The following is a 19,585-nucleotide window of genomic DNA, read 5'->3' as shown; positions in this document are numbered from 1 at the left end:
ATGGTCTGTGGGTGTGGGAATTAGTCCTAGCTTTGACAACCACCAGGTGGAGTCCCCGAGGGTGGTCTTGTTGATGAAGATCAGTTCTTATGTCTTGTCGGTGTTGAGCTTCAGGCAATTAGTTCGCATCCATCATGCAAACATGGTTATGCAGTTGGTAAAGTTGGTTCTAGTGATGGTTGTCTTGTTTGTCAGGGAGAGAATGAGTTGGGTGTCATCAGCATAGGAGATGATGGTGATGTCTTGTGATCAGATGATGTTAGCGAGCGGAGTCATGTATATGTTGAAAAGGGTGGGGCTAAGGGACGATCCCTGTGGGACTCTTAAGTATCAGTTTCTAGTCTCTGATGTGAAGGGTGGAATCTTAACCCTTTGGGTTCTTTCTGTGAGGAAGGAACATATCCATTTGAGAGTGGATCCTTGCATGCCAATGTTGTGGAGTCTTTTGAAGAGGGTGTTATGGGAGATATTGTCAAAGGCCTTGGAGAGGTCGAGTAGTATGAGGACTGCTGTTTCTCCTCTGTCCAGGATGACTTGAATGTCGTCGGTGGCCTGGATGAGTACATAAGGCCTAATTGCTCCATTTTTCCTGTAAGACAGCCATCAAGATTAGTGAACTTTAGGCTTTGTCTGCAGTGCAACTCCAATCTTCCCCCATAATAGTCTTTTGGTGGGCACATCCTTTCTTTCTACCTATGCTCATTTCTGACTTTCACATAAACCAAACAATATCTCTCTTAGTATTTTTAGTAATACTTATACCCCAGTAGTAAAATCATTTCTGATAGATACATCTGCCGTGTGGATTCCTCACCTTGTGAATATCCCCTTGCGTCAACAACATTCGGAAATTCTTTTCGTAGCCTCGCACCGACGTGGACTTGGACGTCATAGAGACACGGCATCGCAGGCGACTCCGCTGACCTCACCAACGCCTATAATAGGCCCACGCCGGCGTGATGACATCAGTTCCCTTTTTTCCGCGTCGTCGACACGAACGGTTTCGGGAATCTCAGTAGCCAACTGGTACTTTGTTGCCTTTTTGTTACCACTTTCTGCTTCTTTGTTTTTTGTCTCTTCGACGATGTCGACTAAGAAGACCGGCTTCAAACCCTGCAGGGAGTGCGGGAAAATGATGTCCATACTGACCTGCACGAGGACTGCATTTGGTGTTTGAGCTCTGATCACGATGTGGATGGATGTTCGTCTTGTCGGAAGATGAACCCGAAGGCCCTGAGGGAAAGAGAGACCAAACTCCTGGTAGCGAAGCTGAAGGCTGGAAAAGGAAAATCTTCGAGGTCTCGTTCTCGAAGGTCGAGGTCGAAGTCGAGATCCGGATCTCGAGAGGAGTCGTCTTCGAGATCCGCTTCAGACCATGCTTCTAAGTCGAAGAGGAAGCATAAGAAGAGGAGGCATGAGTCCCGACGTCGTTCCGGTAAGGAGTCTGGGTCGAGGTCACCGAAGAAGGTACGTTCTAAGGTGGTTGCGCTGGATGTCTCAGATCCTGAAAGTGAGGCCTCGCCTTCGGAGTCGCGGGCGCAGTCGCCGACTCCGGCTTCGAATCCGTCTCAGGCGCCGTCCCTGGCCCGAGATGAGGAAGAGGTTCAGGTGGATGTGGATTCTGCGCCTGCCGAAGAGCCGAATCCGAACCCTCCACAAGACCAGCCTGAGGGTTTGCAGCCTCCCTTTCCAACCCCAGGCCAGGACCCATCGGCGTTTTTGAATGCTATGTATGGCGTCTTTTCAAGGGCGTGGTACCCCTCTGGCGCACCTTCGGGTCCCATGGGTCCTCTGGCCTTCAATCTAGGAGTTCCTCACTCCTATCCTCCTGCTCCATTCATGCCCTATATGCCGGCTCCCACGCCGCCATGGCAATTTCCGGCTCCGCCGAGGTCATTGCCCGCTCCAGATCGACCTCGAGAGCATCCCACTGGGCCATCGGATTCGATACCGATGTCGATCTCGGCTCCGTCGGAGCCGTTGGTGGATCCGGCTGCGAGGCGTGTGAAGGAGAGGTCCAGAAGGGAAGCTCAACGCCTTTTGGAAGAGCGAAGGTATATGGAGTCGCATCCTGATGTGGAGGAAGGTGAATTGGAGGAGGATTGTTTTGATGAACTGGCTGACGCTGGTAGCCTGGATTTCTCTACGGAGTGGGAGTTACCATCAGGCTCTGATACACCTTCTAAGGACGTCCTGCCTTATCATGTTGTGATGAGAAAGGCTGCGGAACTTCTCCAATTTACTTTGCCAACAGTGGAGTTTAAATCCAATCTTCTCACAGAGGTTTTGCATTCGCCTAGTTATGTGGTAGAGCCATTGCTTCTGTTTAATGATGCCTTAACGGAACCCATATTGGAGGTGTGGAAAAAACCACTGTCAGCTCCTGTAGTATCTAAGAGTGTGACAAGAAGGTACAGGGTTGCACCTGAGGACCCTGCTTTTTTGACGTCTCATCCATCACCAGAGAGTCTAGTCATTCAAGCAGCCTGTTCCAAAAAGAATGTGAGTGCCTTTCCTCAGGTCCCCGGTGAAAAGGAGGCAAAGAAACAGGATCAGGTGGCTAAAAAGACCTTCTCCTCTGCAAGCATGGCGTTGAAGTCTACTAATGCCACTTGTCTGATGGGGAGGTATGTGCATGCCCTTATGGATACTATGCATACTTTAGCTCCTAAGATTCCTGATGCCAACAGGAAGGATTTTGAGGAGGTAATTTCGGATGCACAGGCAGGGGCTCACCAAGTGATACAGAGTGATCTGGACACTGCGGACTCGGTGGCACGTATCATGGGCACTGCTGTCGCCACTATAAGATCAGCTTGGCTGAAATCCTCAGACTTTTCGGCAGATGTTCAGGCGACTTTGCTGGATCTGCCGTTTGATGGATCTGGTCTCTTTGGGAAAAAAGCTGATACGGCCCTGGAGAGATTTAAAGACAGTAGGGCGACTGCTAAATCTTTAGGTCTCCAGATCAGAGGTTCTTCGGCCAGGAGATTCAGGGGTTTTGGTCGCTCTTCCTTTCGGAATTACCGACAAGGTCAGCAGCAGCAACAACAACAGCAGCAGCAGCAAAATTCCATGTACAGATCTTACAGGGGAAAGCAAAGAGCGCGTCCTCGTGGACGTCAAGCCTTTTCCTCCTCCACTTCCTCCAGCCTCAGAAAAGCAGTCCTAGATCCGCCATTCAGGATCATGTGGGTCCGGTGGGGGGTCGGCTTACCCATTTTCTACAGGATTGGGAATCGGTTACATCAGATCTTTGGGTTCTCAATCTTGTAGAAAATGGGTATGCCCTTCCCTTTCGGGAATTTCCTCCCAATTACCCTCCTTGCCAAGGTTTTTGCACGAAGGCACATCTGTTGCTTCTACAGGAGGAAGTGCAGACTCTATTAAAAAAGGGTGCGATAGAGGTGGTCCCAGAGCACGAAAGGGGTCAGGGATGCTACTCCCGTTATTTCCTGATTCCCAAGAAGGATGGCAGACTTCGTCCAATCCTGGATCTCAGGATCTTGAATCTCTATCTGAAACAGGAGAAATTCAAGATGCTCACCCTTGCTCAGGTTCTTCAAGCGCTGCTAGAAGAAGACTGGATGGTGTCGCTCGACTTGCAGGATGCGTACTTTCACATCCCAATTCTGAAGTCGCACAGGAAGTATCTCCGTTTTACCGTGGGATCGCAACACTATCAGTTTGCGGTCCTTCCTTTTGGAATTACTACTGCACCTCGAGTCTTTACCAAGGTGATGGCGGTGGTGGCAGCGCATCTCAGAAGGTCGGGGATTCCTGTATTCCCCTATTTGGACGACTGGCTGATCAAAGCAGAGTCGTCAGAGAGAGTGCTCCATCATCTGCAAGAGACAACCCAGTTGTTGTACAGGTTGGGTTTTTCGATAAATGTACCCAAGTCTCACCTGGTGCCCTCCCAGCACATCCTGTTCATAGGTGCCGTACTGGACACAACTGTATGTCGTGCATTCCCTCCTCTTCAAAGGATTCGCGACATACATGAATTGATTCCTTTATTTTACAATGGAGCGGCTGTTCCAGTCCTGAAGGTCCTTCGTCTGCTCGGTCTGATGGCTTCCTGCATTCTGTTGGTCAGCCATGCACGCTGGCACATGAGGGCGCTCCAGTGGTGCCTCCGCAGGCAGTGGTATCAACACAACGGAGATCTCAGTGAGTCAGTGAGGATCTCCAGAGAAGCTGCGGCGGATCTGTCTTGGTGGGGCGTGGAAGGCAACCTGTCTCAGGGGAAGCCTTTTCAGCTGCCTCCTCCAGTGGCCACAGTAATAACGGATGCATCCACTCTAGGGTGGGGTGCTCATCTGGGGGATCTGGAGGTCAAGGGTCTTTGGTCTGCAGAGGAAAGGTTGCTTCATATCAACCTTCCAGAGTTGCGGGCGATACGTCTGGCGCTCAAGGCCTTCCTCCCTTCCCTTCGCGGTCGGTCGGTTCAAGTCCTGATGGACAACACGACCGCGATGTGGTATATCAACAAGCAGGGAGGTGTAGGGTCGCAGTGTCTCTGCAGAGAGGCTCTGCGTCTCTGGTCCTGGGTTCAGGACCATCAGATTTGTCTGATGGCAAATCATCTGGCCGGAGTTCTGAACGTACGTGCAGACGTTTTCAGTCGGCAGTTCTCTGCCGACCACGAGTGGAGGCTCCATCCGGAGGTTGTTCACGACATCTTTCAGATGTGGGGGACTCCTCGGTGGACCTGTTCGCCACTCGCGAGGATGCTCACTGCCTGTCATTCTGCAGTCTCCAGTATCCGATGCAAGGAGCCTTGGGGGACGCGTTTCAGTTGAGTTGGGGAAGACAACTCCTTTACGCGTTTCCTCCCATACCTTTGATTCCTCGGGTTCTGAGGAAGATTCGCCAAGACCGGGCCAGAGTCATATTGGTCGCCCCGGACTGGCCAAGAAGGGTGTGGTATACTGATCTTCTCCACCTCTCCTCTCACCCGCCGCTCCGTCTCCCTCACAGGGCAGACCTCCTCTCTCAGATGGAGGGGCAGGTTCTTCACCCCCACCTCCAGACATTACACCTTCATGCCTGGAGATTGAACGGGGCAACCTGAATACCTTTTCTCTCCCGCCTGACGTGGTGGATATCATCTTGTCAGCCAGGCGTGACTCCACTAAGTCCATCTATTCTTATAGATGGTCAAAATTTGTCACTTGGTGTGGGGAGAAATCTATTGACCCTTTGAGAGCCCATTTGTCTGATGTTCTCCAGTTTGCCCTCTCTCTGGTGCAGCAAGGGCTTGCTGTTGCCACAGTTAAGGGCTATCTTTCAGCGCTGTCTGCATTTCTCTGCTTGCCTGACCAGCCGTCTCTTTTTAAATCCCTGTAGTTTTAAGGTTTTTGAAGGGCCTCACAAATAAGTTTCCTCCTACTCCTTTTATTGTGCCTCAGTGGGACTTAAATCTTGTCTTGACCTTTTTAATGGGTGCTCCTTTTGAGCCTCTTCACAAATGTCCTATGAGGCTTTTGACTCTTAAGACAGTCTTCCTCGTTGCAACAACCTCAGCAAGGAGGGTAAGTGAGCTTCAAGCTCTTAGTTCCAAGCCCCCTTTCTTGACCATTCATCCTGATCGAATGGTTCTTAGGACCAGGGCTGCTTTTCTCCCAAAGGTGGTGACTCCTTTCCACCTTGGTCAATCCATTACCCTCCCTACCTTTTATCCTCCCCCACACCCTTCCAAGGAGGAGGAGAGATTACACTGTCTGGACCCCAAAAGGGCGGTATCCTTTTACCTGGACAGATCTAAAGACTGTTGATTAGATGACCAGCTCTTCATTGGGTTTGCTGGCTGCAAAAGAGGAAGAGCGGTCCATAAAAGAACTTCGTCAAGATGGATCGTCCTCTGTATAAAGATCTGCTACTCTTTGGCCGGTAAGGAACCACCAGAGGGTATAAGGGCTCATTCTACAAGAGCTAAATCTTCATCCTCAGCATTGGCTAGAGGTGTTCCTGTAGAGGACATTTGTAGGGCAGCAACTTGGTCTTCCCTCCACACTTTCGCGAGGCATTACTGCCTGGATACCGAGGTGAGGAGGGAAGGCCACTTTGCGCGTTCTGTCCTCCAGGATTTCCTGGTATAGCAGAGTGGACACCCTCCTCCGGGAGTGGGGACTGCTGTGGGACTCTATTCACAAGGTGAGGAATCCACACGGCAGATGTATCTATCAGAAGAACAAGTTACTTACCTTCGGGAACGCTTTTTCTGGTAGATACAGTATCTTCCTGTGGATTCCTCACTGACCCACCCGCCTCCCCGTTGTCCACTCTTCTATACCAGAATATCTGTTTTGTATTTGTTTTATGGTCAAGAAAATGTGTTATTTCAAATGTTTGCTTTCATTTGCTTCACACTGTGTGTGTTATTTTGACTATCGTGTACTGTGTATACTACGTACATTTCTACTGTCATTGGTCCGTCCGTGTGCCTCGAAGGCACGGGAAAAAGGGCGGAACTGATGTCATCACGCCGGCGTGGGCCTATTATAGGCGTTGGTGACGTCAGCGGAGTCGCGTGCGATGCCGTGTCTCTATGACGTCCAAGTCCAATGTCGGCGCGAGGCTACGAAAAGAATTTCCGAATGTTGCTGACGCAAGGGGATATTCACAAGGTGAGGAATCCACAGGCAGATACTGTATCTACCAGAAAAAGCGTTACCGAAGGTAAGTAACTTGTGCTTCACTCACTTGATGTAAGGAGAGTTTTAAAATTCTATTTAGACAGGACTAAAGATATGTGTAAAACTAATCAACATTTTTCAGTTATGGGCCTGTCCTTACTGAATGTTTATTTCCAAATAGGCTGTTGCTATATGGATAGTCTTATTAGTTGGCTAACAAACACTTGGCGCTCCATGCTAGCAAAGCAGTGTGCATTACACTAAATAACATTTGAAAAAGGCCATAGACTACACACAACTAGCAAATATTCACCATCAACACGCTCACTTTCACTGATGCTGGTGCCACTATCTACCAAGCAATTTTCACCATATGTGTTTAAAATGGAAGATTTACAGCTGCTCTTTGATGACTTAACCAATGGCAGACGTGCTCAGACAGCCATTATTTTTGTAATGCCTACAGTAAATGTTTCAGTGGTGTTGTCATCTTTGGCAGTTTCCCCATTACTTTTGGTTATGCTACTCCAGTCGTTACAGGTCTCCATAGTGCTGTTCGGCCTCCTGCAAAGTTATTTCAATATCCTACTTCAGGTCAGGAGGGAGAAGATAAAGAGGAAGAGCCTGACCTGGATCAGATTGTCTATAGTATATGCTGGATGGAATGCTTAAATTAATCTCAGCTACTTGGAATCACTCAGGGCCGCATCCCTCTCATTATTTTGCACACCATGCCACTTCTGTTTGGGCCCAGCCATATGCAAATTAGTCTTGACCCTGCTCTGATGGGAACAGTCCAGCATGAACTTCCAGACAGGGTCTGGTGCGCCCGGACGTGGGTCCTGTGCACCATGTGTCACTGGAAGCAAGTTGTTTTTGGCTGATGAGCCCTAACCCGTATTTCTTGGCTTCATTCCTATTCTTCCCTTATCCTACCAGCTGAAAGACCACTTGCTGTGCTGCCCCTACTGGTATTTATTGCAGAAACAATCCTCCCTGACCATTTCTCTCATCCTCTAACCTGCTGTGTCTCTCTCTAGCGTTGCTTGATTTAAAGATGAGGCTAATTTTAAAGGGTAAAGTGTTACGTTTGAAAGTATCATTTTTAAGTTCTGTTTTTACGGATATGTGCATGTTTTATGGGATTGTAGTGTGTTTGTGGACAGGGGACTGTTTATGTTTTTGGATTCCAAGGTTAAGACTGTTTGACATCCCAGAGTAATTTGTTTTTCTGAGCTTTTTGGTAATCCTGTTTCATGCACAATATTGACTGCTTATGATTTGTTGGGCATTGATCATGGGTCTTTGAGACTCCAGGACAAAAACATGTAATTTCTTGTTCAGTGGCTGGTGGTTTACCTTTTGTGCACTACTGCAGCATGTTTTCTAATCCTTTGCACAATATTTTGGTCAAGACATTGTTGGGAATCCAAGGACGGAGAGTTATAACCAATTCCTTATCTGCTGCCTACTTCTGTATTTTGTTTGTAGGCAAAGCGAAGGGTATTCCGCATCCGTGGGGCAGGACGTTCAGATTTTGAACAAGGCCAGAAGCGGAAGCTCACTCCAGGTGGTGGTGAACCAGAAAACAAAGTGTTCAAACCTGATTTTGAAGGTGCTGATTCAGATACTGGTATGTATAAGATATTTAAAACAGCCTTCTTCTAGGTCCCAATTATTTGAGGATATTTTGAATACCATTGTACATGTGACTGTTCCTACTGCAGAAAGGAAAATAATTTCTAACTTTAAAATGTACATGAGAATGAATGTCTCCTGCTATCTCTGTCCATTGCCAGGCAGTCTTTCCGCTTTACATTTCTCCTTCCTTTTATGAGTTATCTCTTCCCTTTGGTATGCCACATGCGCAAATAAGTTGAAGAACTTCGAAGGGCCCATAACTTTATGCCAAGCAAAGTAGTTGATGAACCAATGGGCCAATCACAGTTGTCCATTGTTGTAGCTTTTTTAAAGGGCATAAATACTTAATATATTTACAGCAGTGTACAGGATACTGGATTCTCACATGTGGATGGAAAGATAAGTGATCATAATAGATAACAGTGAAATACAGATTTTTAAAATAGAAATTACTGAAATTTGAAATGTTAGTTAATAAAATACTAGTTATGTAAATATTGTCCTTACTGGATGTCATCATTTTTGTACCTCTTAATTTTATGTTTAAAATATTAACATTCTAAGATTGCCGCATTAGTCTTAGCATCAAGACTTTGAGCTAGACTTAGGCTTAAGGTTAACATTAGGTCAGGTTCGGGGCTTCACTGTTCGAATTAGTCCGACAGTCAGGCCACAGGGCTAAGATTAGTATAATGGTTAGTATTAGGCTTAAGGTCAGGACCAGGATTAAGCATAGTGTTGGTTTACAGCTTATAAATAAATGTATCCGTATTTGTAAAGCGCAAACTACTCACCCTTACGGGTCTCAAGGCGCTGGGGGCCGTCGTGGAAATTAAGTGAGCTATTGCCCAGAGTCACATGGTGCTGAGCTGAGCTGCCGCTCGGGATCGAACCACGAACCCTGTGCTCCGATGTCAGCTGCCCTGGCCGCTGCACTACACCTCTCCAGCTTAGGCTCCAAAGTAGGCATAGGTCTAGATGTAAGGTTAAGATTAAGCTTAGGTTTAGTGTTTAAGTGATCGTTAAGCTAAGCTTGGATGTAGTGTTGACTAATTCATTTGACCTTTTGCCAGTTTTTAAGCATTTTAGAATGACTTTTTCAGAATCATAGCCGTACATTCTAATCCGGATTTAAAGTATTTACATTTTAATATGTTTTATGTTCAAGTATATTTGTGTTAGGCATGTGTAGCTGGATGTAAAACCTTACACTACAGTGTAGATTGTCCCGATTTTCCAGAATCGAGCATGGAATTTTCTTCAGCTGTTCGGGTTAGAGAAGGTTTCTCCTCTGAAGGCATTTGTACCGTTAATTTGTTGTTTTTTTCACATGAAAATATAGGTTCTAAAACTGTTTCAAGTTCTATTGTTTATCAGAGATAATACCATGACTGAGAACTAGGATTACAAATCTGTACCTTTTCCTTCTTCGCCAAAGGAAATGGCTCCCATCAAACTCTCCAAAGTTTATAGTACTGCTGATTAGATTTTTTCCCATTTATTTTGCAGATGATCCTTCAGGAGAAGAAAAACATATTGAAGGCGATACAGCTGTAAGTAGATTGACCACTGTCAAGGTTGTCACAAGTGGTTTCAACTTGCATGGACCCACCTTAAATTAGATAATGCACTGGAACACAGTGTCTATCTGTTGCTCATCACAAGGTGCACCTTTACTTAACAATATGGAAGTGATCACAAGATCTTCTTGATGCATTTATTTTCCAGCGTTTTTAGTAGCCATACTGATGGAGTCAAGATTGCCCTGACTAACAACGTGGATGCGCTCATGATGTTATGACTGGCACCAATAGCACCAGAGTTCCCATGTGCTATTCTGCCTTGCACGTGTTTTTGTCAAGTATTGGTGCTTTATCAAACCCTAATACAGTGGTCTTCAAACTTTTTAATTCCGGCACTCCGTGTGCAAAAAAAATTAAATAATAATTGGAACCCAACCGCCCCCCCCCCCCCCCCCCCCCCCCCCAGGATTTATAAACACATTTAAACATTGCAGTTAAGTTCTGTTATCCCTTTTAATAATGCAATCAAATACATGATTGCCAAAGGTACTTCTCTGGTCAGCCAGGCCTTACGCCACAGTGTGATAATCAGAAATGAGGGTGGGGGAGGTTTGACACCTGCCCCCATCCAGGATATAAATGACAAACTATGTTGGTGAGGGCCCATTACAGAGTAGCTTACTGATGTTCATTTCTTTTCATTTAAAACAAAGCATTGTTCTCGGCATCATGCATCTCTTGGCCAGAGCTTGATACCCTCCTTGGGGTCAATTAAGGCCCCCCAGGGGGTCCAGCCCCCAGTTTGAAGACCTCTGCTGTAATACAGATAGACTGTCATTCTTCTGTATTTGCGGGGCTTAACCAGAGCAAACTAGTCCCATTTCCTGTAGTTTTAACATAATATTTTGTTTCTAAGTTGACACATTTTATCGAATTGTTCAATTGTTTATTTCTCCGTTATAGGATCATCTTTGAAAAAGAAAAAACATTTTAACATAAAAAGCCTTTATTTTTCTTCTTCAATATATGAAAAGCAATTGTCTCATAAGAATGGAATACTGTATTGCCTGTTAAAGGTATCATGAGAGCTCCTCTGCAGCAGTATGCGATGAATTGACTGTGAATACCAATTGTCTTTTCTGCTGTGTGAAGACAAATGCTTGTCACTATGCTAACATATTTGTTTTTGATTGAAAATTTATTTTTGAATGGGTATTTATCTTTTATTTATTTAGTTCTTCCTTTTTTAAAGAGTTATGTTTGGTATTTTGTGAATGCTCTGGCTTTTTCGAAGGTCTGAACTTTCACTCTGTTTTTTGGTCTTGCCAGAGGCACCAACGTTTTGTGTGGTATCTATCAGGGACTGGCACAGCTGTGTTACCTGTGATTTTTTGAGGCCTCACTTCATGATCCATTCCCCTTCTGTGCCCAACCTGAATGAGGGCACTTTCAGAGCGTTGCTGTGGTTGCTGCCCTATGGTATGGTTGTGCTATAAAAGCACCATGGATCTCCTCCGTATCTCTCACCGAGGCAAACCAACCTCCTGATGCACACTGATGACCTAACATAGGCCCCAAACTGCAAGAACATGGGACTTTTAGGGAGTGTACCTTTTGCTTCTTCAGATATACATCAAGAAAGCACATTTGACGAGCTAAAGTCAGACATGTATGTATTTATGCAAATAAAATGCATATCCCTGCTTTGCAATACCTTTTTTGCAGCTGCAGAAAAATAAATCAATAAAACACTGGAGATACTCATCCTTGAGGATTGCTACACGGTGGAAGTATTCGTTCTGTCAAAATATGAACAAAAACAAACCTGAAAAAAAAGCAGGATTTGTAATGAAGGTAGAGCATTGGAACACTGGTTTCTACCCGAGGTCAAACTAGACTAACCAATGTTGGTCTGGCTCTACTTCAGGCGTAGTGAAACGCGACACTACTTGCATGCTACTGTACCATTTAGGGTCTGACTCATGCGATCTATATCTGTGTAGAAGCCTCCCTTGATGTTGACACCTTTGCTGTCAGAGGGCACCACACTGTAAAGACATTAAGAATCTCTCTACAGTCAATCAAATGAGACAGAAAAAGGAGACCCTTCTACCAGATTTCGGACTGCCATCTCTGAGGACTCCTTAATATTGAGATCACAAAGGGAGACATCCCCATGAAAAATAGTGTAATTCCCTCTCGAGATCCATAACATCGAGGCAAGAAATAGTGGGAACCTGTTAACCTTTGAAATCTGGATTGCGGTCAAGGGGGCATTCAACATTGACGAAACAGACAGACTTTCGATATCGAAGGAGTCCTCAACATTGAAGTATCACTCAACGTCGAGCCGTACAGAATCATCTGCTTCCTTGTGTCTGTCTGCTGAACTGCATATTGAAATCCAGAAGTGTGCAGTCTACTTCAGACTTGGAATTTTCAAACATTTACTGTTCTACCGGGGAGGTATCACTAACAGTAGAAATGCCAGATTCACCTTTGCCATGAACTCATTGCCTTCGCACTCAGCTACAACAGTGGGCCTCCCCCACCAGGGTCAGCCTCTCTGCTTATTTGAGCACTGTTGACACCTCTTGTAGTTTCATGGGGGCCAAGCACCTCACCTGATGCAGGAACAAGGAGAAAGAGTCCTAGTCAGAGATTATGTCCTTCTCTCAGACCTCAGTTGGAACATCAGAGTAAGCATCACTCTCACCATTCCATGCTGTCTAGGAGACCTTTTCAGTGCTTAATTTGATGAAGAATAACTGCTGGTGGCCAAAGCTCAGCTTAGATGCCCTCGGCTGGCAGTGATGTGGCAAATGCCACGGCTGATAGCCTTAAAATCCCTGTATGCTTCTGTAATCCCCTACCAGACGCTCTCTTGCCCTTTATATCACTAAATAAGTGCTTGTGGCCAAACAGGTAACCACCAAATGAAATTGCAGAACTTATTACGTTTTATCATCCGTTTGATCATGAATATATTTTTCTTTTCCAGATGTTTATCATACATTTGATCATAAATCAATTTTACTTCATAATGAGTTGCGTAAAAGGTGAATAAGAAAGTGGTGTAAGGGGGTGCTTGTGAAGGAAATCAAGTGAAGAACAAAAATATATAAAATCAATATATACAAATTCATATGTAGAAAGCCTATAGGGAGTTGTTTTACAATACTTAACATTTCCCTTAACAATGTTTAGTGTTATTGGCAAAGAGATCAGACAAAAATTTGTTTTCCAGGAATAGGCAGTAGATATGTGTTGACGTTTCGACCCCAAGTAAAAGGTAGGTCAATCAACTCCTTAAAAGGGGCTCTTCATCATGACAGGGTGAAGAGCAAACTATGTAATGAAATGAGATAGGGGAGATAAAATCAATTACCTAAACTTACAAGTGTCTGTGCGGAGTACTATGAAAGGTGGAGTGACTCACCTAAAGGACACCAGTCAAAAAACTGGTGATGGGTCTCGTATGAGGGCCAGCCGGCTCCTGATGGCCAAAAATTCAGTATAGCCAAAACTTCATAAATTCTTTAGAACAATACGCCTACGTTATTATTTCAAAAAGGCGTATTTAATTTCAATCTACCTCGAGCAACGGTTTACGCAATCCTTCCTTTTTCACGCCACCTACACATCTCATGTCCCATAAGATAAACACCTATATACAGGCAGTGATGAGGGATTTGAATAGGGCGATCTCACAAAAAATACATACAGTATTACACCATGAAGGGCCATATGCAAATCAGCCTGACCCTGTGCCTCATGGGAACAGTCCAGCCCGAACTGCCAAGCCATGTCTTCCCTTGACCGGAAACAAGCATCCTGGGACTGGTTTCGGATTCATAAATCTCATTAGCCAGGCTATCTTGATTCCAGTGGCAAAGTGAGCAAGGGACTCACGTCTGAGCATACCCTGCCAACTTAGGGCGAATGAAGCGATACAAAAGAGGATGATGGACGGAGCGTTTGAGCAAATCAAACACTCACCCCCAGTCAACTGATCTGGGTTTAATCCATCACCATTCTTTAGCTCACTCCGCCACCCCTGTTCAGACATGGCCATATGCAAATCAGTCTGACCGTGTGCCTCTTGGGAACAGTCCAGCCCGAACTGCCAAGCCATGTCTTCCCTGGACCGGAAACAAGCATCCTGGGACCGGTTTTGGATTCATAATCCTCATCAGCCAGGCTATCTTGAATCCAGTGGCAAAGTGAGCAAGGGACTCACGTCTGAGCATACCTTGCCAACTTAGGGCGAACAACGCGATACACAAAAGGATGATGGACGGAGCGTTTGAGCAAATCAAACACTCACCCCCAGTCAACTGATCAGGGTTTAATCCATCACCATTCTTTAGCTCACTCCGCCACCCCAGTTCAGACATGGCCATATGCAAATCAGTCTGACCCTGTGCCTCATGGGAACAGTCCAGCCCGAACTGCCAAGCCATGTCTTGCCTGGACCAGAAACAAGCATCCTGGGACTGGTTTCGGATTCATAATCCTCATCAGCCAGGCTATCTTGAATCCAGTGGCAAAGTGAGCAAGGGACTCACGTCTGAGCATACTTTGCCAACTTAGGGCGAACAAAGCGATACAAAAGAGGATGATGGACGGAGCGTTTGAGCAAATCAAACACTCACCCCCAGTCAACTGATCAGGGTTTAATCCATCACCATTCTTTAGCTCACTCCGCCACCCCAGTTCAGACATGGCCATATGCAAATCAGTCTGACCCTGTGCCTCATGGGAACAGTCCAGCCCGAACTGCCAAGCCATGTCTTCCCTGGACCGGAAACAAGTGCCTGTTGAACTGTTGAAGGCAGGCTCATCATAGTCTGGGTCAACCTTTGGAGGACACTCTGGCTTCTATTCTCCCTGAGATTCTCCATCAATGAGCCGAAATCCCACCTCTGCCAGTACAGAGGATTCCATTCACCGGGTGAGTTCTGGACAAAGTAGCTTTCAAAGATTCTAAACCCTCACCCTCACTCCATCAGTGAGTCTAAAACATTTAGAATATAATCCAAATCTTTCAAGCTTTGGACGTATGTTCAGGTGTGGACGGTTTTGAGGCTTCATGGTCTCCGGACCACACATAGCTAGTTGGTGCTTTATGCCAATTGGCCCAAGTCTTGCCTTGGGTAGCTCTTCTGACTACTGCTGATAATTCTTATTGTTAAACCTTAAGGTGCGATGTCCCTTGGATAGATTGGTTAAACACGGATGCACTTCTTTCTCTAGTGTAGCAAGGCTTTGCTGTGGACACCTTTGGAGGCCCTTTTGGCCTTCTTACCTTTTTCTAATCTGATCTCCCTGATTAAACCACCAATTCTGATGTTTTCTGAAACAGCTTATATGATTTTCCTTCTATGCCTTTTTGTTATGCTTTAGGGGAACCTCATTTGGTTCTTAGGTTCTTGCGTATGCTGTTCCATAAGGCTGTTGAACCTTAAGACTGTCTTCCTCACTGCAATTGCTCCTGTATGCCCTGTCAGGGAAATGAAGACATTCTCAGTGCAATAATCATATAACACCTTCTTTAGGGCAAGCTTGTGCTTTGGCATCATTTGCACCAAAGGTGGTATCGCCTTTCCATGTGAGGCATTTCACCACTCTCCCTGCTTCCATCTCTTCCCCAGTCCCTTCTAAGAAGGTGAAGCTGTACTGGTTGGACCTAAAGAGAGCCCTTGGCTTTTAAATTGATCTGACTGCAGAGCACAACGTAAATGACCAACATTTTGTTGGGTTATGGTTCTAACAGGTGGAAGGTAGTCTTGGGACAGGCTTTATCATTACGGATGCATCTCTAAAAAAATGTGAAATGCCTTTGGCAAAAATGAGCCCCTGAGCTGCTCTTTCAGGCTCATTCCTCTACTACAACCTTGGCCATGAGTTGTCTGATGCTGGATATCTGCCAGCTATGGGTGACCATCCACACCTTTCCAGGCATTACTGATTTGTCTCTCAGGTCCTTAGGGAGGATCATTTTGTCCTCTTATTCATGCAGGATTTCTTGGTGGGAAATCCACTCCCAATGACACTACACCTTTTGGGAAGTACTGCTTTGGTATCTATTCACAAGGTGAGGAATTTGCTGTTAGATGTATCCATCAGAAGAACGAGCTACGTACCTTTGATATCAAATTTTTTGCTTGATACTCTATTTAACTTCAGATTCCCTACTGCCCCTCTCAACCCCACTTAAGTATAGTGGACTTCCTGGAATTATTAAGGATCCATGTTAGATTTACTACACTTTTGCAGGTATCATTGTTATTGACACTCGACTTCTAAGGGCTCAGAGCTCTTCAATATAAACTGACATCAGGGCACAGTGGTGCGCCTATACTTGACCCGCACTGTCCCTCCTGGAGGTGGGTTTAAGCAAATGTCTAGTCCGATAGTACCACCTATCAGCTTGTGGAGGCAATTGCTAAAACGTTTCCAGTCTGGTACTTATGTGAATTCAAGCATTCAAAAGGTGAGGAATCTATGGTTAAACAGAGGGTCCCTCAGAAAGAACTTTACTCAAGGTAAGGATCTGTTTTGCCTGGAAGACCAATGGTGACAATAATCCGCAAGATGGAAGAACAGACTTATCCTGACATCTCATGCAGCCCAGTCTTTTCACTGGTGCTGCCAACCGCAAACTCTCCTAGAAAATATGGTAGCCCACCAAGATGTCCCAATGCACACAGTTATGACAGATACCTTCCTGGGCAGCTGGGGAGTGCATGCGGATTATCTTCAGTTGGTAATATGGTCTGGCTAGGAGATGTCCTGTCATATAAATCTACTAGACCTGAGAGTTGTACACCTGGCCCTCAAGGCTTTCCATCCAGCTGCCAGAACAAATTTTCTTCTGGGTCAGATTAAGAATGTGCCATCTATCCACTGTCTGGGAGATGTGATCCAGGGCGCTGTCATAGGAAGTGCTGAGGCTCTGGAGTAGTCCACAGTAAAGAACGTGCAGAATACAGAAGTTCACCTGCAAGTAGTGGGCTCATTCAGTAGGATCTTACAGAAGAGCCATTGGTGAGTTTTGAATGACAGTGTTGTGCACAACATCTTCTGCAACTAGAGTTCTCCAGTATTAGGGGTGTCTTTCATAGATTCACATGCCTGAATCATTCCCCGTCGTCAGAGTGGGAGTCCCACGTACATAAAATAGCAATAATATGCCATAATATCATAGTAAAAACCAGTAATTCCCAACCAGGAAGTAAAGTAGCCCAAGCTACAGGAGAAAAAACTTCCACACTCATGACTATCCTAGTCATTTTGTATAGACCAAACTGTAGCCAATCAGGCGACAGCACCCACCAGAAGGTTCTCCCCAGAGGCTCAGTCTCTCAGTTTCTGCCGCACGTCGTGTGAAGGGAGTCTCCCTGAGCTCTGCTCAGTACTTCTCTATTTTCCTTATGGTATCTAGTGTTTTGAAGATGTCTACCAAGAAATCTCTATTCAGGCCTTGTGACTCTTGTGGTAAGCTCCGGCATTTTAAAGAAGACCCCACAAGAAGTGCATTTACTGCCTGTATCCTGAACATCAAGTGAAGGACTGCAAGATCTGTAGGACCTTCCCTCAGAAGACCCTCAGGGACAGAGAGGGCCGCCTGCTTTTGTGGCTACAAAAGCTCAAGGATTCGGATTATCCTGCTTCTGAGGTAGGCAGTATTGCCTCTGGGTCTACTTCAGCCTCTAGGAAGAGAGCTGCTGATGAGGTTTTAACTTCTCCTGGGGCTAAGGTTGTGAGGAAGCAACAACCTGTTAAGAGGTCTGAGAGGCCTTCCACATTTAAGGCTACCCCCCCTGTTAAGGAGAAAAGTGGTTCATCTACGCCCCCGAGAAAATCCACAAGGAAGTTACCTCAAACATCTTCTGAGAAGACTTTACCTCAGAAACAGACCCTGTCGTCGACGATGCCGTCGTCGACTCCTTCGTCGATGAAGATCTCCGTTGACGCTACATGTACGTCAACGGTAACTTTTTCCTCTCCTAAGCCTGAGATGATTATGTCGACCGCGTCTTCATCGCCGACGATGGTCTATGTTACTGTTAGACCTATCTCGTCGACGGCAGAGTCTTCATCTTCTGCCTTCGTTGGCGCCTCGTCGACGGCTAAACTAAAGAAGATCCCGTCGACGACACCATCGACGCTTGTTCTCCCGTCGAGGAAGAAGCCACCGTCGACGGGATCGTCGACGACTACCACACCGTCGACGAAGACACCATCGTAGACGAAGACAACATTGTCGACGAAGACACCACCATCGACGAAGACACCACCGTCGAAAGAAGCCATTATTGTCGACGATAACTGTACCGTCGACGACAACCTCATTGTCGTCTACCGCCAAACCCAAGTCGACGAGTCCTTTGGTAGAACCCCCGTCGACGCCACAGCTATCTTCTTGAACCACTTTGCAAGTGTGGTCGCCGTCTACGGCTTTTCTGTTGACGCCAAAACCGTCTTTACTTCAGAGACGTGGTTCAGCCTTAGAACCTTTATCTCCTCTACATATTTCACCGCAGAAAATACCTCTACAAGTTCCAGACAAGCTACTGGATTCTGAGGACAGTGATGAGGATTCTTTTATTGAGGAAACCTTTGGAACGGCGACAAGTCCTTCCGAATTGAATATAAAATATCAAGAGGACGACCCAGAAGATCAGCATTCGCCTGAGCAAATGACATCAACTGTGACAAATGTCCCTTCAGCTCAGGTGCCAATAGCATTGCTCACCAATCTTCAATGCATGCTAGATGACTATTACAGGCGTTTTCCGCCATCAGAGTCGGCAGGCTCTGTACTTCCTACACCTGTGGTTTAGACGCCTTTGCCTGACCTCAGACCTCCAAGGTCTCCTCCACCTGAATCATCCAATCATCCGGACGAACAACGTTCTTCAGATGAAGAAGAAAGAGAAGAAGGAGAAGTCGATAACGAGTCATTGATGTCGGAGTGGGATGATTACCAGGTTCAAACTCCTCCGTCGCCACTGGCTACTTCAGATTCTTCTAGTAAAAGTGGGTGGATTCCACCTTTTAATGGAGCGTGCCACGAAACGCTTCCGCCATCATATGGAGCATACAGAACAGGAATGCTTCCTATATGATTTTAAAGACCAGACAAGGAAGCAAGCAAAGTCTATATCTATTATAGATTTCATTTGGAAGGAGGGGATTAAGGTCATGTCTAACCCGGGTTCCATTCCTCCGGTCTTGCCAAGGATTGATAAAAAGTATAAGGCTCCAGAGAAGTCCCCTGCTTGCCTTATAGGACAACCAAAACTGGATTCAGTAAACGTTCAAGCTGCATAAAAGAGATCTAGGAACCCTTCATCTCCAATCGCGGCTCCACCTGATAGAGACGGTAGGCGCCTGGATGCCATTGGCAAGCGTGTTTCAATGATGGCAGCTACCACGGTCCGAGCTGCTAACTCATTGGCCATCCTGGGCAGATATGACCGGCAAATGTGGTCAGATATCTCGCCATACATAGACCAACTTCCAGAACCTTCTAAATCTGAAGCACAAAAGATCCTACAGGAAGGTGAAAGAATCTCGGCTGAGATTATTGGTTGTGCTGTTGATGTGGCCTCAACTGGCTTCAGGCAATTGGCAGGTGCTGCTGTCCTGCGTAGGCAAGGTTGGCTACGCTCCACTTCGTTCCGTCAAGAAGTGCAAACAAAGGTATTGGAAATGCCTTATGACGGAGAGTTTCTGTTTGGTCCGCAAGTGGAAGAAGCCCTGCAGGCAATC

General features: G+C 46.0%; 1 protein-coding gene across 2 annotated transcripts in view; it reads left to right on the top strand.

Annotated features, from left to right (window-relative positions):
• AKAP8 (A-kinase anchoring protein 8) overlaps positions 1-19,585 on the top strand; it is a 925,614-nt gene that overhangs the window by 309,175 nt on the left and 596,854 nt on the right. For both annotated transcript variants that reach the window (XM_078681924.1, XM_078681933.1), the window contains exons 6-7: positions 8,133-8,274; positions 9,792-9,835. In XM_078681924.1, the coding sequence (XP_078538050.1) occupies positions 8,133-8,274; positions 9,792-9,835 (186 nt within the window). The remainder of the gene's footprint in view (positions 1-8,132; positions 8,275-9,791; positions 9,836-19,585) is intronic.

The sequence above is a fragment of the Lissotriton helveticus genome, chromosome 1_1, assembly GCF_964261635.1.
Source record: "Lissotriton helveticus chromosome 1_1, aLisHel1.1, whole genome shotgun sequence".
Lineage (NCBI taxonomy): Eukaryota > Metazoa > Chordata > Amphibia > Caudata > Salamandridae > Lissotriton > Lissotriton helveticus.
Note: the sequence above shows the minus strand (reverse complement) of the source record. Positions and strands in the feature narration are given on the sequence as shown.